We start from the raw sequence: 25516 nt of genomic DNA, 5'->3' as shown, positions 1-25516 counted from the left end.
AATAAGGAAGCCTGAGGCACACTGACTAGAGCTTGAACTTCCCACTGTTGGCCTCGGCGCTGGGAGGTCTGGGCCTCCCTTTGCCAGAGATGCAGGCAGGGAGTCAGAGCTGAGCGCCTCCTCCAGCAAGCATCCAGGGCTCCCTGGCTGGGCTAGGGAAGGGCATGGGGACCTCTATTGGGAAGCGGTGCCAAGGTGACCTTCAGGCCTCACGGGTAGGTCACCGGATGGGGAGTCATCCCTGAGGAGTGTCGCTGGGCCCCACATCTCAGGGCTGCCATCTGGCCCTTTCTCCAGTCTGCACGATGCCGAGCAACTAAAAACAATGACTGGAAAATACCAGTCAAATAATTGGGGCTTTCAGGGCAGAGGTGCTCTATCCTCTCTGGGCCCCCACCCCTCCCAGCCCCAGACAGGCCTGGGCCTTTGGGAAATGACTGCACGTCTTTAACCACAGGCTTCTCCTTAATTCCTCTGCTCATCTCTCTGGGAGCCTTCTTCTGAATTACAGCAGGTGTCAGGTTCAACAGGGCCCAGCTTTGCCTGAAGTAATCAGCAGACTTCAAAGAGAAAGCACTTTGGATGGAAGTCTAATTAAGAGCATTTGAAATACCTATTTATTTTAAAAGCATACTATCCCAATTAGAGAAGAAGTGTTAACATCTCCCAGCTGCCATTTTGAGGTTAAATGCCATGTTTTCAGTCCAAACTTCTCAGGAGCTTGTCTGACAGAGCTTGCTTCAGAACCACCCGCGCTCACGTGTCCCCAGTGACCACGTGCCAGAATTCTTCTCATGGAGAGAAACCTCTCATTGCGACAGATTGTTTATAAAGCCGTTTCCTGCTTAACCCTCACCCTTCAGGCTAGTGTCGGGGCCAAGGGCGAGGACCCACAGCTCCGCTCTGGTGAGAATCAAAACAGCTCAGTGTCTTTGGTTTCCTGGTGTTCTTGAGTTGAGGCTTCCATTGGAGGAACGGGGCAGTGACTACATCTGCTCTTGCCCTCCCCCTCTCTGTTCTCCTTCCTTTGTCTACTTCTCTCTACTTTCCCTCTCCCTCCATTTTAAGTATTCCCTTTGGCATTGTTTCTTTCTTGTGCCTCCATATTCCTAGATTTCTATGAAAGCATAGGTCAGGTTGGTTGGTTGTTCTGGGGTGGGGAGGCGAGAGGGGGTCAAGAGCTAGGCTGAGCAGGAGAGGTTTTCTCACGTATTTTGCGTAAGAATAGGTCTGTGTATGTAAGAGGAGGTGTATGTCCAAGAAAATTCGTATAAAGGCAATCTCATATCTCAGAGGAGCAAGGATTTAATGGTGACGTGAAAGGTGCCATGTGGAAGACTGTAGATTGGTGGAGGGAAGCCAGATTCAGTGGTGTGCTAGAACCAGCTCCATACCCATCAGATGAGTGACCGTTACCATTTTGGAAATTTGGGGATCCCTGGTAAAACACAGCTGGTGTTAAAAATTAAATGATAGAGGGCGTCTGGGTGGCTCAGTCGGTTGAGCGTCCAACTTTGGCTGAGGTCATGACCTCACAGTTCGTGAGTTCAAGCCCCACATTGGGCTCTCTGTTGTCAACACAGAGCCTGCTTCAGATCCTTTGTCCCCCTCTCTCTCTGTTCCTCCCCAGCTCGTTCTTTCTCTTTCTCTCTCAAAATAAATAATTTAAAAAAATTAAATTATAGAAACTTACAATTAAATAAGTTATATTAAAAAACAAAGTCAACAAATACTCAAAACTGATCACTTCCTAACTACAGATCTTCCCTGACCTACAGTGGAGTTACATCCTGATAACCCCGTCATCAGTTGAAAATATCGTCAAGTCAAAAATGCATTTAATACACCTAACCTATCAAACACCTAGCTTAGCTTAGCCTACTTTATTTTTTTATTTATTTTTTTTAATTTTTTTTTAACGTTTGTTTATTTTTGAGACAGAGAGAGACAGAGCATGAACGGGGGAGGGTCAGAGAGAGGGAGACACAGAATCTGAAACAGGCTCCAGGCTCTAAGCTGTCAGCACAGAGCCCGACTCGGGGCTCGCACTCACAGACTGTGAGATCATGACCTGAGCCGAAGCCGGCCGCTCAACCGACTGAGCCACCCAGGCGCCCCAGCTTAGCCTACTTTAAACGTGCTCAGAACACTTACATTAGCCTACAGTTGGGCAAAATCATCTAACCCAAAGCCCATTTTATAATGAAGTGTTGAGTATCCCGTGTAATTGATTGAAGTCTGTGCTGAAAGGGAAAAACAGAACGGTTGTGTGGGTGCAGAATGGTTGTCCCTGTTCACGTGGCCGGGCAGGAGCTGGGGCACCCGAAGTATGGTTCCTCCTGAATGGGTGTCACTCGTGCACCATCCTAAAGCCAACAAATCCTACGTCGAGCCATCATAGGTCGGGGACCATCTGTCATTTACTACATTTTACTATTATCTCTGCCCTTGAGGTTATTTAGCACTACCGTGTCTATATCATGGAACTGTTGTCTTAGGGTGTGCTACTGTGCATCTCTTCCCAGTTTCACATGCAGTGACATCACACTGGCAGCTTGAAATCAGCCTACTGGGACTGTTTATGCCATGGAAATTGACAAACGTTATTGTAAATTGGGGCACTTTTCCCCCAGAGAGCTAGTTGTTCAACGTTTACCACCACAGCAGGGGCATACAGATGAACGCCCATTGAGAGGCCAGTTCTGTGCATGTGTGTGTGTGCTCTTAGGAGGACTTCTCCTCCTCTTCCTCACTGAATATCTAGATCCTGGTTCTCTCTTCGTTTACTGCCTACTTGATGAACCCTGGTCCTTTTGAAAGTGAGTGGACAGGGAAAACAGGGAAGACAGACGTGGGGCAAGGGAGGCATTGGCCGAGGGGGCCTCTTGATGTAACAACAGCCAGAGCTTGGGTCCTTTAAGAGAAACGGCAGTGACCAGTTCTGTGAATATGATCAACAAATAAATGTTCCTCCCGACTTAAAGGAGGGCCTACTGCTCACACCACTTCAGGAAACAAGAAAACAATGCTATTTTTTAAAAGTTTTTTTTTGGGGGGGCACCTGGGTGGCTCAGTGGGTTAAGTGTCTGACTTCAGCTCAGGTCACGATCTCACAGTTTGTGAGTTTGAGCCCCACGTAGGGCTGTGTGCTGACATCTCAGAGCCTGGAGCCCGCTTCAGAGTCTGTGTCTCCCTTTGTCTTCTCCTGCTCGTGCTCTGTCTCTCTCTCTCTCTGTCTCTAAAAATAAATAAACATTAAAAAATTTAAAAATAAATAAAATAATAAATAATAAAAGCTTTTTTTTTTTACATTTATTTATTTTGAGAGAGAGACAGAGAGAAAGCGTGAGTTGGGGAGGGGCAGAGAGAGAGGGACAGAGAAATCCCAAGCAGGCTCTGCACTGTCCACGGAGAGGCCAATGTGGGGCTCGAACCCACAAACCGTGAGATTATGACCTGAGCCCAATTCAAGAATCAGACGATTAACTGACTGAGCCACCCAGTGCTATTTTTAATTGGGCATCATTTGGAAATGATATTAATTGAACTAGATTCAGCTAGTTGAGAGTGCTTTGCAGAATTTAGTTATGTGCAGTTTTCCCTCTTTATTGTACTTGCCACCCTGAATGGTATACTATTGTTGGTAATGCAGATGAGGCTGGTCGGCAAACATTTCTTTAGAACTTAGCCTGTGCCCGGCATGGGTCTAAGCTCTCTGCATGTAGTCTCTTCTTTAATGCTCCTAAAATCCCCATGAGGGAGATACTGCTATTACCCTCACCTTACAGTTAAATCCCAAAGGGGATAAGTGAACCTGCCTTACTTTGCTCAGCTAAGGGACACAAATGCACACGTGTGTCCAGAGCATATACTGTAACCCCCACGCTGCACTGCCCTCTGCCCTGTTCAGGGCATGGTGGAGTTCACAGAGGGACCAAGATCTGATGCCTGCCTTCAAAGGGTTTCTACTCCAGCCAGTGTAAAGGGGAAATACATGAAAAGGTAACTCTTTATCTAATTTCAGATTTAGATACATATATTATCCTATTCTCTGTACCCCAAACCAATTCAACCTTGGCCTCCTCCATGAAGCCTTGCCTGGCCCCTTCTCCCCAAGCCTTGTTTGTCCCCCAGCCTCACACACCTTGTCTTAGAATGTGTATTTCCATAGCTATATTCTCCACACTGAAATGTGAGCTCCTGGAAAGCTGGGTGCAGTCAAATGAATCTTTGTACCCCTAGCAGCCAGCATGGGCAATAAATAGGCCAAATCAATACCTCCCCAGATGACTTCCAGACTCACACATCTTGCAAAAGTATAATGAGACATCTGAGCATAAAATAAAATCAGTCCATTTAAAAGAAGTAGAAGGAGTAAGTGCTTTTGGACCCCACAGCTGAGCCTATTACTATACAGAGGCAATAAATTTGACCCTGTCTTATCTAGCCACTGAGCAAAACGAGAAGCACCCAGAGCCACATAGGTTTCATTTTCCAACAACAGGAAGCGGACTAATTTATCTGCAGAAATAGAATTTCTTTTGGAACTAAACACAAACCAGAATTTATTGTGCAGACCCTTATTAAAGGACACTGAGTGACACGGTGAACGATATTCTTCAACTGCAGTTTTACAAAAGATACCGAAATGTTGTTCAAGCAGATGATTCTTATATCGACCCTCTGTTAGAGCAGGAGGCCTGACATTAAAGCATAACTCATTGAAAACGTTTATGTGAGCGGCCGAGATAATCTGCTCCAGGTACTCTGCTCTCTGATGGTTGCACAGAGCAGGAATAAAACCAGGCGAAGCCAGCCCCAGCAACATGGGCTGTGGCTTCTCTCTGAAGTGTCTCTCTTGAGCAATATTGGGTCAGTGCCAGGCTCTCGTTCTGCTCGCCATCGAAACTCTACCAAATGCCTGTGATTAAAATTTGATGGGGCGCCTGGGTGGCGCAGTCGGTTAAGCGTCCGACTTCAGCCAGGTCACGATCTCACGGTCCGTGAGTTCGAGCCCCGCGTCAGGCTCTGGGCTGATGGCTCGGAGCCTGGAGCCTGTTTCCGATTCTGTGTCTCCCTCTCTCTCTGCCCCTCCCCCGTTCATGCTCTGTCTCTCTCTGTCCCAAAAATAAATTAAAAAAAAAAAAAAAATTTGAAAGACATGTGGCACTACCAGTAGGTGAAATGCGTCAGGTGAGGGACAGGCCATGAGAGCTTTGGGGACTCAGCAGAGGAAGTGGACCCTGGCAGTTGTCACCAAGGCCACGGGCCTGGGCTGAACCATGAGGAATGGGCAGGATTCAGAACCTCAGAGAACTCAAGAGAAGAGTGCGGAGGTAGTTGTTCTGTGGAGGGTGTGTGTGGGGGAGGGGGTGTATGTGGAGGTTTGTGTATATTGTGTGTGTGGTATGAGTATGTGGTATGCGTGGGGGGGTGTATGTGGGGGCTGATGTGTGATGTGTGTGTGTGTGTGTGTGTGTGTGTGTGTGTGTGTATGGGGTATATATATTTGGTGTGTGTTGTAGGAGGTGGTGTATGTGGGGTGTGTGTGTGGGTATGTGTGTGTGTGGTATATGTGGGCGGTGGGGATGTGGGGGTATGTGTGGGGGGTGTGGGATGTGGGGTGTGTGTGTGTATGTGGTGTGTGTGTAGGAGGTGGTGTATGTAGGGTTTGAGTGTGGGATGTATGTGAAATGGGGGGGGGAGGGAGCGATGTGTGTGTGTGTGTGTGTGTGTGTGTGTGTGTGGTATGTGTTTGTTTTGTGTGTGGAGGGTGGAGGGAGAGGACTTTGTCAGGGAGTGATTTGAAGTAGTCAAGGGAAAATCTAAAATGGTGAGTTGGGCCAGTTCACTGAGAGCCTTGAATCTGAGCATTTATCTTACAGGCAGTTGAGCCACTGAATATTTTTGAACAAGGAAGTTTTGGTCAAAGAGGCCTTTAAGGAAAAGGAAGCCCCAGGCAGACATTCATTCCAATTCCTCAGCATTTTTAACTGACCTAGGAGTAAATAATCTGTACCGCCCCAGCCCCATCCCCTTGCCCACCTTGCCCTGCACTGGACTGGCCCTGTGGGGACGCACGCTTCCAGCCCAAGTTCAGGAAGGGCCTCCAGTACTTCCGGCTGTCTCTGAGGAAATCTGCTGCAGACATTGCCCACTTAGATACAGCGCTGCCCTGGGGAGCTGCACGCTGATCACAAGCCATGCAGACTGGCCTGGGCCCTTGTGGGTAGGTGGTCAGTCAATTATCTTACCTGTGGTAGATGGAGGTGGGGACATCGCTGCCCTTGAGGAGCTCACAGATACGCCCAACACAAGCTATCCGTGTTGGCTGACACCACACCTTTCTCTCCATTTATCCCTTGACCTACCGGAACATTCCATTGCCTCTATTTGTAGGCACGTTTTTCATATACTGTCACAGATGATAGAAATAATAATCATTAATAAATAAAAATCCATGAATATGACATTGGCAGGTTCCAAGTGGCATCTGAGATCCCCCCCCACCACCAGATACTAGCCTCTTGAATAGTAGTCCTCGCCTCCTCTCCCTGGCCCCATCCCTCTCCCCACCCAAGCAGCAGAGATCCTTTGAACAAAAGCCCCTGAGCACAGTCTATTGTGGCTGCAGTATCACATGGGCCCTTGATTGCCACTGGGTGGTATGCACTACCTGACCCTGAGAGTGGGGCAGGGACAGCTCTCAGTGCCCAGCAGGGGCCTTGAGGAGGGTTGGGAGAGGCACTGAGGCCACAGGCTGCCTAGTCTACTGCCTTGTTCTAGCTTAGAGTCCGCTGCCGAGTTCTCTTCTCCCAAGCAGAATTCCTGCAGTGGCCTGCTGCTTTCCAGAGGCCTCTGCCATTGTCACTTTCTCCCCTTTGGTGTAAAACTGTTTTTTGAAGACTGAATCTTGAAATGCTTTGTGGAATTCTGCTGCTGGGGATGACAAGCCTGAGAGAAAGCAAAAGGCCGGAGCATCATCTCTTTATTGATCAGACTTCACTGAGCACCTAGTCTGACCCAGACAGTATGTGCAACCAGGAAGTGCAGGCTGTGGAGAGGAGCCACTGACTGAGACAGAACTGGAGGGGACCTTCCTGCATTATCTACCTCAGCAGCTTTCACAGTGGGTGCTCTGGGGCCCAGGTGTTCTTAGGGAGTGCCAGCGGCAAGGCCCCAGGATTTTTGCCCACCCTGATTCAACCGAGGCAACTTCTGTTTCTCTTTTTGCCATTAAGCCTTTGTTTGAAGAAAATGATCTGCAGTTTTGTAACACATCTTCTTTCAGACCTTATGACCCTGTTTAAGACATTTCCAGAGGCAGATTCCCAGCTTCCCTCCCCAGAGCTACCTCCGTTTCCTCTGGACTCCCACAGGACTCTGCTTATACCTCTAGGAGAGGACTTATCACACTGTGTGATCATTAGTCAGTCTTTCATCCATTTCCACTCCTTGACAGAGGATCTTGATTTCTCCAGCACCGAGCATGGTGATTGGTGCATAGTGAGTCCTCCATAGACGTTTGCTCTGTGCCTGAGTTCCAACATCTATAAAATGAGGCAGTTGGAAACAAGTGACATCCTGTGCCCAGCACATCCTGAAGCGGAGCCGGCATTCACTGGTTGCCTGTTGAATGAACAAATGAATCTAACACACCTCAGCCCTCAGGTGCCACGATTTTACCTCTTTGTGATTACAGACTTCCTTAAGACGTGCCGGAAACATTAGCCTTGGTGAGGGGATGCATGAGGGCTTGGATTAGAGGTGACTTCATCTTCTCAGAAAGGAATGATCAAAATGTGACCACTGGAGGAAGGCAGAATGTAAAGGAAGCAGCTGCCCCCAAAGCTGAGATGGCATCTCAGTTGGTTCCAGAAGAACTCAGGTGGCTCTGTAAGACCAGTGGTAAAGTCTCACCATTTACTGAGTCGATTCCATCCACAGTTGCTTGTGAATATAGGGCCAGCTTCTATGACATGAAGCCAAACGTGGCCAGATTCCCAAACTCAAGATGGAGGCTGGGAGTGAGGAGTCCCCACACCATTTCCCTGCCAAGTTCCCAATTGCCAAGGCTCTACTCCCTCTGGGTAGTTCCAGACTGCCTTGCTAGCGATTCTGGAGAACAGAAGGAGGCTATGGGCATCAGCCTTGAACTGCAGTTGTGGTTTAGTAAAAAGAACACTCACCTTGGAATCAGGAGGGCCCTGCTTGAATCATGCCTCTACCATTTGCTAGTCACGTGACCTTGGTCCATTTACCTTCCTGAATTTCATTTCCCTGTCCATGAGAGAAGAACATCTACTCCCCAGGGTGTGAGTACCTAAGTGAGGCATGTAAGTGATGGAGCCAAGGACCACATAGATGCTCAGCAGATCATCATGGCCCCTGAGTCTGAGTGCCAGGAGCCACACAACCAGACACCCAGGCAGCAGACACAGCCCCCTGCCACAGAACCTACACAGCTCTGGGCCAACAGCACCAGTTGGCCTAACTGGTGGAGGTCACCACATTTCTGCATTCACGTCTCTCTACCCACTTGTGCTCACAGGCAGCATTAATCACTCAACCTTGCAAAGATACAGTCTCTGTCTCTCCCACTGAGCAGTGATGAAGGATGATCCAGTTGCCAGGGCCATTTTATTCATCATGCAAATGTGCAGGAACCATGTATGCTACTTTGAATGCATTAGGCATTTGACCAATGTCTTAGTCAGCTGGGGCTGCCAGAACAAAAGTACCATAGACTGGCTGAGTGATAAACAACAGAAATTAATTTTTTCACAGTTCCAGAGGCTGGACACTGGAGATTAGGGTGACAGCATGATGGTTCTGGTGAGGACCAGATGGTTCTGGATCTTCCTCTGGATCACAGACTTGCAGCTTCTCATTGTGTTCTCACACAGGAGAAAAGGAGTAAGCTAGCTCTCTGACCTCTTCTTATAAGGGCACTAATCCCCTTCATGAGGATTCTACCCTGTGACCTAATTACCTTCCAAAGGCCTCACCTCCAAATACCATCACACTGGGGATTTGATTTCAACATATGAATTTGGGGGGGACACAAACAAACATAGACAATAATATACAAACATAGAATATATAACAAACATATACAACATATGTATATATATGTTGTATATGTTTGTTATATATATATATGTTATATATATATATACATATATATACATATACATATATACATATATATGTTAAACATATATATATGTTTGTTATATATATGTTGTGTGTATATATATATATATATGTTGTATATATATATATATATATGTTGTATATATATATATATAAAACATAATAAACGTATAAAATATATGAACATATAAACAGTCAAATAAATAGAAGACAAAATTCTAGCCTCTTGATGTCATCTGCTAGGCTAAAATGTATTGTGGCTGGCCCCTTACAAGTGATAAAAATCACCACTTGTGCTTGGTGAGTCCAGCCCAGGGAAGGTCTTAGTGTTCCCCAGGAACAATTCTGTTACATAATGGAGCTAGATAAGACTCATTGCCCCAAAAGCTCATTTCCCCAAAGAAGTTGATGATGAGTTTGAGGAAGACCTATCAACAGGAAACCAGCATTGTTCTTATCATAGCAAACAGCCAAACAAATAAACAAAAATAAAAACAGAAGATAACCCAAAGGTTCCCTAGTAGGCAGGTAAAGAAATGAGCTATAGCTGTGATATATTCATATTGTATGATATATCCATATGATATATTCATATAATTCATATTCATATAATGGAACACCATAGAGAATTAAAAATGAATAAACTAGAACTCCATGTAGCAATGTGAATAAATCCCAAAAACACGATGATTGCAAGAAAGACAATTGCAGAAGGGTATATGTGGAATGATACCATTCATGTAAATTCCAAAATGGTCATCATTGTGTATCAGGGGAGAGGAATGGGAACCTTGTGTTATGGTGAAAGATAACATAAGTAGAGAAGCACCTGGGTAGCTCAGTCGGTTAAGCATCCAACTCTTGATCTCAGCTCAAGTTATGAGCTCACGGTTCATGAGTTGGAGCCCTGAGTCAGGCTCTGCTCTGACAGCTCAGAGCCTGCTTGGGATTTCTCTCTTTCTCCCTCTGTCTCTTCACCTCCCTCTCTCACTCCCTCTCTGTTTCTCTGTCTCTCTCTCTCTCAATAGCCAATTAAACTTTAAAAAGATGGCATAAGAACAGAAAAATGCATAAAACATATGTACAGATACATAGGCCAACAAATACTTACAAACAGAACATCTTTGCAACCTCCTCTTAGGTCAAGAAGTAGCTAAGTAATGAAGTAATTTTAAGGGACATTAGAAATGCAGGGTGAGAGTGTGCAACAGGAAGGGAAGGTGTGCAGCACCAACAGGACAGTGTTATCTTTGGGGTAGGGGGGGTGGTAGTGGATTGGAGAGGGCCCTAAGGAGGCACTCACCACTCCCCTGACATCGCAATGTTCTCATTCAAACACACACACACACACACACACCGGGACAACTGTGGCACACTATCTAGATTTTTCCAAATACAGATGTGATACGTGGGTGTTATTTGTATCACTCTCTGAACTTTTTTGAAATGGTTTATAATAACTTCCAGAACTCGATGAAGGCTTAGATTCCAGGGAATCAGAGATCAAACAAAATTTATTGTTCAGTGGAATCCCTGTGATAGAAGTGGTAGTAAAACACAAATCCAGATTCGATTCTGATTAACCTTAATTTCCTCACTACTGTTTGTGTCGGGATCGTTTTGCTTAAAGATGAGAACAGAGAATTTACCACTTCTCATTTCCTTCTCCAGGCACTTGTATCCTCTAGGAGGGGCTTAATAGCTAAAGACCAGTCAGTGTGCCTGACATGCTGAGCAATGCAGGGGAGGCACTCATAAGACCACCTCTTGTTGTTCTTCCACCATCTCTTTCAGTCCCCTTGGTAGGGACAGTTCTGCCTCCGTGCTGGATGGAAGTTGGACAGCCCAGTAACTCAGTTGCTCACTCATTGTTAATTACAAACAAAACAAACAAGAACCAAAAAACATTAGTCATTTTATACTGTAACTACCACATCAACAGTTCAAATTTCACTCAAAGCTAAGACTTCTCTCCTTTTCCCCAGCTAAGACCAACAGCCAGGGGGAAAGGGAATGCACTCAGCCCCTTCTTTAAGTCACTTCCTCCCTCAGCCTGCTAAGCTCGATTTCCCAAGACTCTAAGAGGGAGTTAGAGAGAAGGAGGAAAGGCAGTTGGTAAAGATCTCACTTGACTGGTACTTTGTAACGTGGCTTTGTGCTCTCTGGGCCTGACAGATGTTCCAAGCTGGCTCTTCCTCAGTTGGGGTACTTTTATGGGTCCCTGGAGGTCCTTTGACCTGACGCAAGCTACCTTATTTGGACAATTCCTTACCCACTTTGAGCCTTTATGGGTCAGGATCCAAACACGAAGCAGATTATTCAAGTTAATAATCAAGTCAGGTATTAGAAAGACCGTTGAAGAAAAGCCTATTGGCAAAGGTGTTAGCAGAGTGCAGAGAAACGCAAAGGTTGTAACAACAGCAGGGTAGGAAGCATTGCTGCCCCTAGACCTGAGGGAGCAAGAAGAGTGAGCACTTCCTAGAACCTGAAGACAGAAAGGGCTGTGCAGAAAGGCTCAGTCCTTCTGATAGGAGCTATGACCTTCAGTCAAGCAATGCATCCAGCTCATGGCACCTGCAGCAACATCTGAGGGAATAAATACCTCAACCTCTCTCTCCTCTGACCCTTCCAGTCACTTGTCCATGCTCACCATTGTCTGAGCCCAGCCAGAAGGCAAGGGGTAGGAATCCCATTGTTCCAGCAGCAGCCACAGGGTGGGGGGGGACGGTGGAGGCGGGGAGTGGCAGAAGAGTAGATGGTGGAGGGGGAACTTGGGGGAGCAAAAGAGATAGGTGCAGGGCTCAGCCCCTATGCATCCTGTAGTCCACCGCCAGGTTCTTTCTACGTATGCCATCACCCCTCTGGGTGGCCCCACTAAAAAGGATGTGAGTTTTAAGTGTGTGCTGAAGGGTGTAAGTGACGTGCTGGAGCCAGCTCGAAGTGGCTCACGAGAGCTCACCGTGTGCATCTCTTCCCAAATCCACATGAAGGAGTATCACGCTGGTAGCCTGAAATCAGCCATGATGGGAGTAGCTGCACCACAAAAATTCACAAGTGCTGCGACACTGTAGGACTTTTTTTTTTTCTCCCAGCGAACTTGTTAAACATTTACCAGCACAGCACTGATCTAAGGTGGCCTTAACTGGACTCTGTTCCAAGCTTATACCCCACATTGTTTCCACGGGAGCACAGCAGCAACTCTCTGGCCTTGCTCCTGGCACACCAGCCTGGGCCCTGCTGGAGAGTTCTCTGGTGGGAATCAGATTTCTGTCTGCTGCGTGCACATACACACATGCGTGCGCACACAACACCCACACACGACACCACCCCACCCCCCCCCCCCCCACACACACACATGCACAGATTCCTAAGGATTCTTACCAAGCTTTCTGAGTGGTCTTCAAACCTCCTCATGACCTTTGAGGGAAGGGGAAGGTCTTCCACACACATCACCCCCAGTGAAGACTATAAGGCAGGCTTAACACAAACCGCGAGCTTTCTTTAAAGAAATTGTCTTCAAACATTTCTTTTGGCCACTTTCTTTCTTTCTTTTTTAATGTGCATTTATTTTTGAGAGAGAGAGCACATGTGAGTGGGGGAGGGGGGAGAGAGGGGGACAGAGGATCTGAAGCAGGCTCCATGCTGACAACAGAGAGTCTGACGTGGAGCTTGAACCCACGAACCGTGAGATCACGACCTGAGCCAAAGTCAGATGCTTAACCGACTGAGCCACCCAGGTGCCTTGGCCCTTTTCTTGATGTGGGGTATTTTGGTTGTCTAGCAAGCACTTACCATCGTGTTTGAAAATATGCCAGCTCTACTGCGTGGTCTGTCTCAGAAGTCACTTTTGACTCTAGTATGTAATAAATTTTTTTGAAACAAACAGATTGATTTACAAATTGGCTAGTAGCAGATAAGTTTTCCAAAAGTGGCAGGAGACAGTTTTATTAAGGATCCTCAATTCAATTCCTAAAAGTTCTGAAATGTCTCTCATAAGCCAATCAAGAGGATTGACCAAATGCCACTAACCATCATCATTAGGGGTTTTTATAGGAGGAAGGCCCATGCTCCCTTTTACCAGCATGAGAAAAACTGCCCTCCTGAGAGGTCATAAGTGTCCTGAGAACACTCCAGACTGGCTGGTTCCAGTGTGACAAACATGGAACTGGGTTTTAGGTTTGCTAAGGTTCTTGCTAATTTCCTTCTGAAAAGCCACTCAGAATGAAGCCTCTGGTCACCACCAGTCAGTGAGGCCGGAGTGGCAGACAGCAGACTCACCAAGGGACTCGGGCTTTGAGAGAAGTCCTGTGTTCAGAAATGTGAGTTGGCTGAGGAGTGAGGGAGCCTCAGTGGGCTGGAGAGCCGGCAGGAGCAGCATCTGGAAACCTCGGAAGAAGGGCCACCGAGCGAGGCTCTGAGTGGCTGCACCAGAGAACGCTGACGGCAAACCAAAGATGGATCTGGGGCTCCAGCAGAAAGGACCGCAGAGAGAGAGGAGAGTTCCTATTTGAACAGAAGTGACCATGGAAGGGAGCCTGTGCTGAGCTGAAGCGAGGAATGGCACTAGAAATGTCTTTTCCTGTGTCTGCAGTATGCTCCTGGGGTATGCTTGTGAGTCCACATGGACCCTGGAGCACGCTGACCCTCTGTGCAGTCCACATCCTCCACAAGGAACACGGGGGGAGAGAGGCAGCAAATGACAAAGGAGAGGCCACCATCCAGGGGCATGATCTTGGGCAGAGAATCCCAAAGTAGAACAGGGGAGGTTACTCTGGTGGGAGGAGACGGCAGACAGCCTTCTATGGGGGTGCCTGGGATTGCGTTTTGCTCTAAAAAAGCATACCAAGCAGTTCTCTTTTTTGTTTTTATTGCCTATTTATTTTGAGATAGAGAAAGAGAGCATACGAGTATGTGAGTGGGGGAGGGGCAGAGAGAGAGGGAGAGAGAGAGAATCCCAAGCAGGCTCCACATCCTGAGCGCAGAGCCCAATGCAGCCTTAAACTCACGAACCCATGAGATCACGAACTGAGCCAAAAGCAAGAGTCAGATGCTCACCCGACTGAGCCACCCAGGCACCCCCAAAAAGGCATACCAACGAGTACTGATTGTACAAAGCATGGCGGCTCCCTGGGGGGAAGATGGCTGCAGTGCCTGTGGGCCTGTGGCTGTTGGGTGTGAGTGCACCCCAGAGATTATCAGTCACAGCCATGTGTCTGCAGGGCATTCATCACACCCTTAAGTCTGACCCGCCACGGGCAGGGAAGGTGTTAAAAAACCAACACCAAGATGGATGGTGGCACTGAGCACCTGTCAGTGTGTGATTGCTCCGACCGACAATAAATTTGAGCCATTAAACAGGAAATGGTCTGATTGGAAAGCCAGGATCTTTGCCTCTGAGCTGCTGACCATTGTGGTAATTGAGCCCCTGACACCATCAGTCTCCATAAGAATAGACCCTTTGACCTCTCAAACAGGTGAGGCTGAGTGATTCTATGAGATAGTTTAGCCCCCAAAGGCCCAGAGTCGGTGTTCAACAAGTGAATCATTATTGGATAGCCGAGGAGGCCAGGCTGGAATGTCTCCCTGGCCCTGAGGTATTGTCTGCCATGGCTGTATAACTCATGGCTTCCTCCCACGTAGGGCACTGGACCAGCAGCTGCCATGTTGGGCCCCGTAGCCTTTGCTCTATGGAAGCCTTCAGAGGCCCACAGGGGCCCTTTTGGCGCTGGTGCCTGGTTGGAGATTTCAGTATTTCCTTCCTTAGGACTCCTAGGACAAAACCAAGGAGACAAGCAAGCTGGCTCTGGGTATTCCGGCGGCTAAACTTGGGAAAGGCGCAGACTCCTCACAAGCCAGCAGGCGAGCTGCAAATACCAAGTGGGAACAGTCTGCGGGCCATGGTTTCAGTTAGTAAAGGGCAGTCTTCACAGGCCAGCACTCGAGGAGCAGCTGAGGCTTTCTCTCGGCCCCAGCCCCAGATCTGAAAGGCATTCATGGAAAAGGGCAGTGCCTTCAAATACCAAGGACAAGTCAATACCGACTTCAATGATCTACCCCATGGCTTCCTTCATTATCAGACTCACTTCCAGAGGAAAAAAGCGCCAGCTTTGAAGTGAGACAGAACTGAGTCCTGACCCCAGCTCTGCTTACTAACAGTGCGATCCTGGGCAGATTCGTTCCCCTGGCAGAGCTCAGTTTCCCCCATCTGTAGTGGGGGTTATGATGATTATATAAGATAAGGCACAGGAAATCCCTGATCCATGGAGCAGCCTGGTGGTGGATATCTTTACTCAGATTTTGCCTACCTCCTACAAGGGCCAAGTTCAGGCAGCCCCAGGCCTACAAAGAGTGTGTTTTCCTTGCTGCAAACCCCTGGGTCCCTTTCCCCACTATGGCTCCCAAAAGTCTGGAAGGTGGACAGGGACAAAGGGACACGCTAGCCCCATATACCATCCTATCCAAACCTCTGCAGAGTCTTCATTCCTTGTAACTCCTGCATGGAGTACTTGTATTGAACCTGGGCTCAAAATCTTGAGCAGTGTTTCTTAACAAGGGCTGAACAGATCAGAGTTACCAAGGAACCTACTGGAAAATTCTAAGTCAGTCTAGAGCAGGGCCCGGTTGCCTCTGTGCTTTGACCGGCTGTACACCCAGTAGAGAGTCACTGAACCAAAGAAATGAAAGTCTGAGCATTTCAGACACTAAATAACAAATAGGAGTTTTGGTGTGTGTGTGTGTGTGTGTGTGTGTGTGTGTGTGTGTGTGTGTGTTTGAGAGGAGGGTATAGGGAAGCAGGAAGAGGAGTTACAATGATCTTTTCAGTGCCCCCAAATCCTGTCAGGCAGGAGGGGCCCACAGGAGGCCAGCCTTCCCAGCAAGAGCCCCCCTTGCCCTGGGACTGCTAACCCCTGAACACACTGCCACTTCAGAGGTAGAGTCAGCCTGGGACTGTGGGTACCCCGTTTGAAGTTTCAGATACTATCTGACCACTCAGGGCTTCCTGCTCGTGTGACATTCAGATCTACGGCTGCTGGAATAAAACCCTTCTTTCTCGCCTTTGTATTGCTTTGGAACCGGCTGCTCGAGCCAATTCACAGTGTCACCTCAGAGGCCACTCCAGGCTGTGACCCCCTGTGCTCCTGTCTCAGCCAGAATCCTGTGCTTGAAAGGAGGGCCCCCTGGGCCTCCTGTCAGGTGACTGGAGGCTCTGTCCCTGGCCACAGTCCCAGTGGGCACAGAGACCTACAAAGCCCGAATGGCCTTCAGTTACTCCCTCTTCCTCTGTTCTTGTTCAGCCGCTTTTGTTCCCTTTGCTTTCAGTTCCCAGCACCCCTTTCTCTTCGGGGAAGACTGATAAGCCCAACCTCAGGAAGCATCAGAAGCAGCCAGGGGCTGTCTCCTGGTGGGGTTACAATGCATTTCACTAAGCAGGCATCACCTTTGGCAAGAGCCCACTGGTTGCCATGACAACATGGACAGTTTGTGTCCTGGGGATATGTTGTGCCCTCGTTCTGGCTGCCCTGGGGTCCCTTGCCCCAGCCTTCTTTCCCACATCCTTTCAATAGGCTTACAGCATCCTGGCGCCAACTCACATGAGCCATTCTTTAGTTGGGAACAGCTTTGTCTCCATCAGCAAAACACTGCTGAACTTAGCTATCAAAGGAATAGATCAAGCTATTTCTCTCCTCAAAAGGCTCCAGGCTCTGTCTCTCTCAAAGCTAAGGTCCTTAGCATGGCCCACAAGGTCCTACACCATCTGGCCTCAGCTCCCACCACTCCGCCTTACCAACTTGGCCAGACACACTGACCTTCTCGCTCTTCCTCAGAAGTACCCTGCAGATGTACCTCAGGCCCTTGGCACTCACCGCTGTACTCTCTGTCCTGATTTCTGCATGCTCGTTCCCTCCCTTCATTCAGGTCTCTGCTGCCTCCTCAGAGACATCTTCCCGGCCACTCTACCTAACATAGCAGCCCTCCACCTCTTTATCCAGCTTTCTCTCCTCAAGGTGCCCTTCAGCCCCTGGCATTATATCAACTCAATTTTGGGTTGGTTTAATGTCCACCTTCCCCAGAAGACTGCCCCCTGAATGGGGAAAGCTCATTTGTTCCATCAGCGAATGAATGACCGGCCATGGATTCGAAGCTGCCTTTTCTATCTGGTAGCTTTATGGCATTGTGCAAGCTACCTGGTCACACAAGCCTTGGTCTCCTTGTCTGAAAAACACAGGTGATAATATCTGCTAGCTAGAATGACAGAAATAAATGAAGCAGCACAGAGAATAGAACCAAGTGCTTGCCCCGCAAACGGTAGCTGACATCGTCTCCCATCTTTGTGTCAGCTGCTTTCAGAGTAATGGTGTCCTTGCCCCAGGCTCCTGGACACCCACACACCTCCAAGGCACCTGCCACTGATCTGCCACAGGAGTCTGCAACATGCCCAGGGAAAAAACAGCCAGCAACGGGGCGAGGCGAGAGCCCTCTCCTGCAGATGGGCTCTGCATTCATGCCAGGGCAGCCATAGCCTTTATATGGGAGATCAAGTCCTCTTGGCCTCCACCAGGCTGGGTGAGACGCCCCTGGGTGGATCCAGTAGCCCTGCCTTCACCCGCCTCCAGAGACCTCTCATGGAGTGCAGCTGAAGGCTGCCCAGCCCGCCACTATAGAGGAGGGTCTTCACGGATTTTCTCAGGGGTTTCCTTGGTGTGGAGCCAAAAAGTGTTGAAAGGAGGAAGAAGATCCACAGCTCTTCTTTCTCGACAGGCTGGAAGATATGTTTGCTCATTTCTGAAGCTGTTACGAGACGACAAAACATTGTGTCCATTTCAAGTCCTACCGTTAACAGTGTGATGGGAAGATACTATCTTCAGTTGATCACATCTGACGTTTTTCAGAGGGCAAGGGCCAGTACACACGTATGGCATTGAGTGTGTGCTACAGGCGGAGCCTAAACAAAGCACAGGGGAGATACAAAGAACAGAGGGACCAATCCCCACCCTCCAGGGGCTTCCGGGCCTCTGCCTGGGGGAGCGTGGCCAACGCGCGAACAGGCAGCCAGCTCCTCAGGGCTGGAGGGCACTGCACCAGCAGGCGGTGATAGGTCGTCTTCAGTTGGCGAGCCTAATGGTATCTGCATCTCCTGTGTTTAGGTGATGGAGTAAGACCCTTGTCCGGTGGGTTTACAAGAGACAGTTGTCACCTGACACAAGGGAGAGGGGGTATCAGGTGCCTGGAAGATAAAGGACAGACTCCTGACCTGCTTAGCATATTTATCAAGGAGTTAGATAGTGACATAAAAGGCAGCCAAAAGGGAAAGAATAAAGGCACGGCGGAATGAGGACCTCTCAGAAGGCTAACCCCCCAATAGATGGGAAGTGTTGCGTTTAGGATCAAAAGGACAGTCACGCTGAAATAGGAGGTGTTTTGACAACTACTCACAAAAAATGTGAGTCTTTAACCACAAGCTTAATAGAGGCCGGTGACAAACTGACATGGCCATGACAATGACAGAGCTGCTGAAGAACAAAAACGGCGCTGGGGAGGCTGCCTGATGTAAGCATTCAGCTCTTGAGAACCAGAAAAATTTGAGTTCAGATCCCATCTCTGCTTCTTAGTAGCTGTGTGACTTTGGGTTACTCACAGCCCTCTCTGAGCCTCAGAATCTAACTGAAATGAGACGGTAAGACCCTCCTGGTTATGTTGAGAATTCATAATAAGGTGAGCAGGGCACCAGCCCAGTGCCGGAGAGAACTTGGCAGCACTTAGCATAAAGCAGGCATTCAATAAATGGTCACTGTTAGTAATTTACCTGCTATAGAAATATAGAATGTACATTTTTAACAGCTTGGAGGGCCATTCTGTACCATGTCCCTTTCAGACCTATCTAGAGTATTATGTCCATATTTAGACTGTGATCCTTAAGAATAGTTAGAAAGCAACCGTGTCACTGAGTCCTTAGGTGAGGGAACTGGGCAGAGTCCGCCTGTGAATAAAGCTCCCGACACATGGTTTTTACGTAATGTTGTTGTTGTTGTTGCTGTTGTTGTTAAAATCTCTAAAGAACCATCAAATTAAGAAGGGAGACATGCTATGCTGCTCCAAAGATCCAAAGTAGGGGGAAAAAGAAGTTAGAGGGGCAGGTCTCAGCTCAAAGTAAGAGGAAACAGTGCTGCACACAATGAAATGGGTTACCGTGCAAAGCGGTGAGCTCCCCACCACCGGAAGTATTTGGGCAGAAAGCAGATGACCATCTGTCAGAAATGTTAACAGAAGGAATTTCTGAATCCACGGCCCTTCCAAACAAACAAAACCGGATTTGGATCCAGGTTCCTGAAGTTAGCCTGGCCAAGTCAACCTCTTTGAACCTCTGTGCCCTTCTCTCTGCAAAATGGGAGCAATAATGCTTCAAATGAGTACTAGAAGGTTTCAGTCTGGAGTGCCTGGGTGGCTCAGTGGATTGAGCGTCTGACTTTGGCTCGGGGTCATGATCTCACGGTTCGTGGTTTCGAGCCCCGCGTCAGGCTCTGTGCTGACAGCTCAGAGCCTGGAGCCTGCTTCAGACTGTGTGTGTGAGTCTTTCTCTCTGCCCCTCTCCCGCTCGCACTCTCTCTGTCTCTCAAAAATAAACATTTAAAAAAAATTAGAAGGATTCAGTCCGATCATGTCCAGAAAGCACCCAGCCCAAAATAGATTCTCCCCTACGTGGAGTAAGAAGCAGAGAAGTACAGAGCAGCCACAGAGACCCCTGGGAGGGTGAACAGACCCCACCCACCAGGCTAGAAGAGGCCGGGCTCCAGAGGAGCACACTAGCCAGAGCGGGCAACTCTGTAGCAGTGGTCGGCATGCATAGGAACACAACCGTCACCAAGGCCTTGGTAGGGTCCTGTTGCCCCGGCTCATGGGCAGGGCATCCGAGCCTGTTCTCAGCTCTGGCTGCATGTCAGCACTGCTTGGGCGAATCAGGCTTGGGAACCTCGGCTTTGGAGGGAAATCCAACACAGGGGACATGATTTGAGGCTATGAGATCCTCAGCACCTCAATTGGTGTGAAGACAGATGTGACAGATGTGAGACAATTTAGTGATGTCTTCTTGGTTTCTGAGGGGCTCTCTAGCAGAGGATGGGAAAATGCTATTTTGCATCTTCCCTGGGGATTCAAGAGGAAACAAGTGAACTCAACAGTAAAAGGATTAGTAGCAATATAAGGCCCAATTGTCTTCCAGTGACAGATGTTGGACTGTGGGAGGGACAGCTGAAATAGTCATGGAAACCTCTCTTCCGAGGCTTTCGCCAAGCAGATATTGCCACTGAAAGGAGGGGGCTGCAGCAGACTCCCATCCAAAGGCCCCAGAAAGTACTCACAGAGGTACTTTCACCTTGAGATGCACTTTACTTTGTCCTCTGCCCTAAATATCACACTCCTCCTTTTACATTTCTTCCTTGTTGGAGTAACCCATTGGCATCTCTCTTCCACAGGCATCTCAGAAAACGTAGCCATGCCTTCTATGCCAGACTTGCTGGAAGAAAAGCTTCGATCACAACTGGAGGAAGAAAAGATAAGGTACCCACTTTTTCACCCCCACACACCCTGACCCCAGCCTCCTAAAGCTCTCGGGGACGACCCATGTGCCGCCCAGGGCCAGGCAGAGTGGCCACTCCCCAGCCCAGGTCTGGAGCTGCTCTGGGAAGTGGGTCCAGTAGTTGAGTCCTCAAATAGCTGGAGGGAGTGCTGCCTTTGAGCAGACAGATGTGGGATGCAGAAACCACAGGCAGGATGAGGTTGGAATCGGGAGCAGAAAGCCTAGCTGGGCCCTGGAGCCAGTAGAGAGGTTGACTTGGCACCTTGACCAGCCTGAGGTCCCAGACTGCATGCAGCTCACTAGTCTTATCTGCTGCTGCCATCTAGGGGAGTCAGGAAGTATGACCACGGAGGTCTTCCACAGGCCGATCTACCCCTCTTTCCTCCTGAGGCTCCTTATCTGCGGGGCGTCCTGAGAACATCACACCCTCTTGCAGCCATTTAGGGTACCAAAATGATCTCACTAACAGAGGAAGGAACCTCCAGCATAAACAGACGCGTGGCCGCCACTGATACTTAGCATGGCCACAGAATGTCATGCAACACTCCAGTCCAACGTTGTAGTTCATGCATTCATTTACACGTTCGACAGATGTTTGCTCTCTCCTCCCTGCCATGGGGAGGCCCTGGGGAGAGCAAACAAGGCACCTTCCCAGCCCTCGAGGAGCCTATGGTGTCATTATGACATGCCACCCGGTCACTCTGGCCTCCCCACCCCCGACACATCCCTGCCACCCGAGACTTGGGGAGGACAAAGCCCCACTCTGAGCCCCCAGACTACTCCTCATGACTGCACTGTGTGTCCTGCCAGCATCCTCCCTCCCGAAAGCCTTGTGCTGCCCTCCCACACCTGCCAGTGTGGATTTGCCCCTGGGTTATCCTCTTTCTCCCTCACTCTGTTTATTTTTCCCAGTTTCTTCCCAACCCACTCTCCTGATGGCTTTACTCCACTCTGTGTTGCTCCCTTGGTCCACATTTCCTGCCTCAGGGTCATCTCGGGAACCAAGATGTGTTGGCAGTTGGGCTATTTCCTGTTGGACAACTTCTGATTCGTTGTCACATGCCCCAAACTTATATACGCAGTGACGAATGTATTGTAACTTTCGCACTTCAGCGTGAAGGTGAACCAGCGCAAGAGTGTGGTGGTTGAGACTGTGGTTTCCAGAGCCAGATGGCCTGGATTCAAATCCTGGCCCCTCTGTTTATTAGCCCCCTGCCACAGAGCAAGTTATGTAACCTCTCCTTGTCTCAGGTTCCAAATCTGTAAAGTGGAGCATCTTCTTCATGGGCCCAAGACGAGGTCTGAATGCGTTTATATGTCAAGTGCCTAGAGGAATGCCTGCCCCTTAGTAAGTGCTCAGTAATGGTAGATATCCTTCTGGAAGGAGGGGGTATTCATCTCATACACAGAGCCCGTGGGCCCGCTGGACAAAAACACCTGGCTGTGCTTCTCTCTGATGGACTCAAGCCCTGGCCCTGGGCCCCGGCCTCCGTGGGCTCCTCTGGGTCCCGGCTCCTGGCACCAGAGCGGCACCGCCAGATCCTCAGGCTCAGGCCCTGCAGCAACACTCCGTGGGCGGCCCTTCCTCCCGCCAGTGACTGTCAAGGCTCTTCCCTGATTCCACTGTAGGTATAAAATGATGTTCACACGCCTGAAGGCCCTGAAGGTGGAGATCGAGCACTTGCAGCTGCTCATGGACAAAGCCAAGGTGAAGTTGCAGAAGGAGTTTGAAGCCTGGTGGGCCGAGGAAGCCACCAGCCTGCAGGTATTAGCAGCGCCCCCCCCCCCACCGCCCCAGAGCCTGCCCCACTCCTATGGCCTGGGGAATGTTAGGGCCGCTGGGGAGGGGCTGTCGGAGGCAGGCCCATGTGCTCTCAGCCTTGGCTTAGGAGACAGGTGCTCATCTTAGTAAGGAGGAGTGCACATGGTCAGGGGCCCACTGTCCCTGTGCCCTGGTGCCTGCCACATAGAAAGGTGGGCCATGGAAAGCGAGCCCAAACCGGTGGACCTGCCACTGTCACTTTGTGTAATGTTCCCCCTCGACACCATATTGACAGTGTTGGCTGTTTTTTATTACAGTCATATGCAGGAAAGCCTTGGTTTGCGAGCAAAATTCATTCTGGAAACATGCTTGTAATCCAAAAGCACTCGTATATCAAAGCAAATTTCAAGAACCACTGGCTCAGTTGTGATCATGTGACATTCGGCTTACGTACTACATGTATTACAAGACACCGCTTGTCAAGTTAAAATTTATTAGGAATGTTTGCTAGGCTTGTGGAACCCTAGCAGAACAAGTTACTCTCAATCCAAGGTTTTATTGTATGTATGTATGTGTTTATACATACATGTGTATATGTAAACATATATTTCTATAATTTATGTGGAAGTTATAGAAATTTTGGAAAATAGAGAAAAGCACAAAGAGATAAAAATCACCATAACCCCACCATTTAAGGATAACCAATATTATCATGTTGGATTATATTACTTTTTTCTCCTATGCATATATTTCCATATGTTTTTTTTTTTAAGTTAATTTATTTACCTTGAGTCTGGGAAGGGGCAGAGAGAGAGAGAGAGAGAGAGAGAGAGAATCCCAAGCAGGCTCCATGCTGTCAGCACAGAGCCCAACGCAGGGCTGGATCCCACGAACCATGAGATCATGACCTGAGCTGAAATCAAGAGTCAGACGCTTAACAGACTGAGCCACCAAGGCGCCCCTCCATATGTTTTTATAAAAATAGAATCATACTGGTCTTCAAGTATCACAAACACCTTTTGTTCTGGGACTTCACGGCACAGCATGACTGCTCTTCCATGTTCTTGTTCTACATCATTCTAATGGCTGTCACTGTTCCATCATATGAATTTATTTTAATCCACTTAATCTTTGATCGTTTAGTGTTTAGGTTGTGTCTAGTTTTGCACTGGAAGCCTGTTTGTAGATAAATGTTTGCATATTTGCTAGACAGATTCCTGGAAGCTCCCTATAATATTATGAAGGCCAAGATAACAAGTTAGGAAGCGTTAATACAAACGCCCAGTTCCAGTTGTCCTCCTGTAAGTCCTCAGCTCTGGTATAACGGAGGTGGCTGGCAGATCTCTCAGAGATCATCTAACAGCTGACCCCTTCATTTCAAGGACAAGGAAACTGAGAGCCTGAGAAGTTATTTGGTCAAAGACACACAGCCAAGTAGCCATGTTACCACACAATAGAGAAGAATATTTGGATAAAACTTAATATACAAGATGACAAAGAAAACCAGTTAGACTGAAATAAAGTTGTCAAAATATTTTTAAAACAAAGTTATGGTATAAAAACATGTATACCACTTTACGAATGTATTAATAAGATACATTTATTAATTTTTAACATAATTTCAAAGTAGTGATGAACACAGTATTTCAGTATTTCTGCCACAGTGTAATATGATATGAAAATATCTTGTGATTTCTAACCGGTGATGAAGTCACTGACGTTACATATACTACTATGGTTTGTTGCCTACATTGTATCATTGAAAGACATGCTAGATTTCAGGTAGAAGTTAGGAAAAATACAAACGTCATTGATTCCCATCCACGTTCGCAGCACCCCTGGGTCCTGTCTGTTCTCCAGCTAAGACCCCTTCGTGGCGAGGCCATCAGCCACTGCTGGTGCCCAAGGGAGGTTAGCCACTGAACAGATGGTGAGGGTGATCCCGTGTGACTCAGGAAGTGTCCGGGCAAGGCTGATGGATTCAGACAGCGTATTTTGTTCACATAGGCAGCAAAAGCCGGAGTAGCCAAAGATGTCAGCTCAGTGTATCCTCTGCCCCACAGGGTGTCACTGAAACACAATGGACCAGATGACTGCAGTAGGGCTGATGGGACACCCTGTTGCTGAGGAGTTAATTCTATGTTGCCGTTAGGCAGTTTTATAGCCTGCACTGTACGCTGAGTGGAGCAAGGCAGAAAGCCTTAAACCTCATCAGAACATGGGAGGTGATGAGAAACGGTCCCATGACCACCCCCCAGGGAGATAGGAAGGCAAGTGGGAAATAGCCTTGTAGCAGCTGCTCAGGAGCCTGCTATGCTGTCAGGTTCTGGGAGAATCACGGGGCATTCTGCCAAGATTCAGAGAAGCCACAGTTGAGGCCTTGCTCTACAGCCCCGTGTGGAGACATGCAAGGTTGCCAGGGCACCATGGTGGAGCCGTTCCTCTACAGGAGGTGCTCAGTGGATTTCTCCTGCCTCTGTGAGCATCTCTTTGGGACAAGGGGAAGCAAAACCAGAGAGGACTTCTGGAGAATGGTCAGATTGCATGTTAAACACTTTTTCCTGACTACAAGTAAATAATACAGGCTCAAAGTGGAAGGCTTAGCACAGAAAAGGGCAAAGAATAAATCAGACATTACCCATAATCCTGCCACCCAGAGATAATATTTTGATGCCCATCAGTATAGTGATCACAATGTCTAGATTAATTGTTTCCCCCGCACATGTTGTATATAGAAACTTATAGAACTAGCTTTATCACCTTAAGAAATACATCAAAGACATTTTCCCATGTCATCAGATTCAAGCTAATACTGTGAAACTCCTTGGGCCAACAGGTAAATTCTCCAGCAGTGAATTCCCTCAATCACATGAAGCCCTTTCCCCAGACACCTGAGTCCCAGCGTGAAAGGTCTCAGCTTCTCTGTAACCAAAGGTAAGGAGTGAGGCTGAAGAAAAGTTTCCCTGCCTCTCCTCAACCTGTTCTTGCTCCCCTGCGTAGGGGTCTCTAGAGGCTGCCTGATT

General features: G+C 48.3%; 1 protein-coding gene across 5 annotated transcripts in view; it reads left to right on the top strand.

The window, feature by feature from the left end:
• Positions 1 to 25516, top strand: part of KIF6 (kinesin family member 6) — a 388723-nt gene that overhangs the window by 344814 nt on the left and 18393 nt on the right. For all 5 annotated transcript variants that reach the window (XM_058733812.1, XM_058733811.1, XM_058733813.1 and 2 more), the window contains 3 exons: positions 20628 to 20712; positions 22361 to 22496; positions 25330 to 25427. In XM_058733812.1, coding sequence (XP_058589795.1) covers positions 20628 to 20712; positions 22361 to 22496; positions 25330 to 25427 — 319 coding nt within the window. The remainder of the gene's footprint in view (positions 1 to 20627; positions 20713 to 22360; positions 22497 to 25329; positions 25428 to 25516) is intronic.

The sequence above is a fragment of the Neofelis nebulosa genome, chromosome 6 (assembly GCF_028018385.1).
Source record: "Neofelis nebulosa isolate mNeoNeb1 chromosome 6, mNeoNeb1.pri, whole genome shotgun sequence".
Classification (NCBI taxonomy): Eukaryota; Metazoa; Chordata; class Mammalia; order Carnivora; family Felidae; genus Neofelis; species Neofelis nebulosa.
The sequence above is the reverse complement of the archived record's forward strand: the minus strand, read 5'-3'. Positions and strand labels throughout refer to the sequence as shown.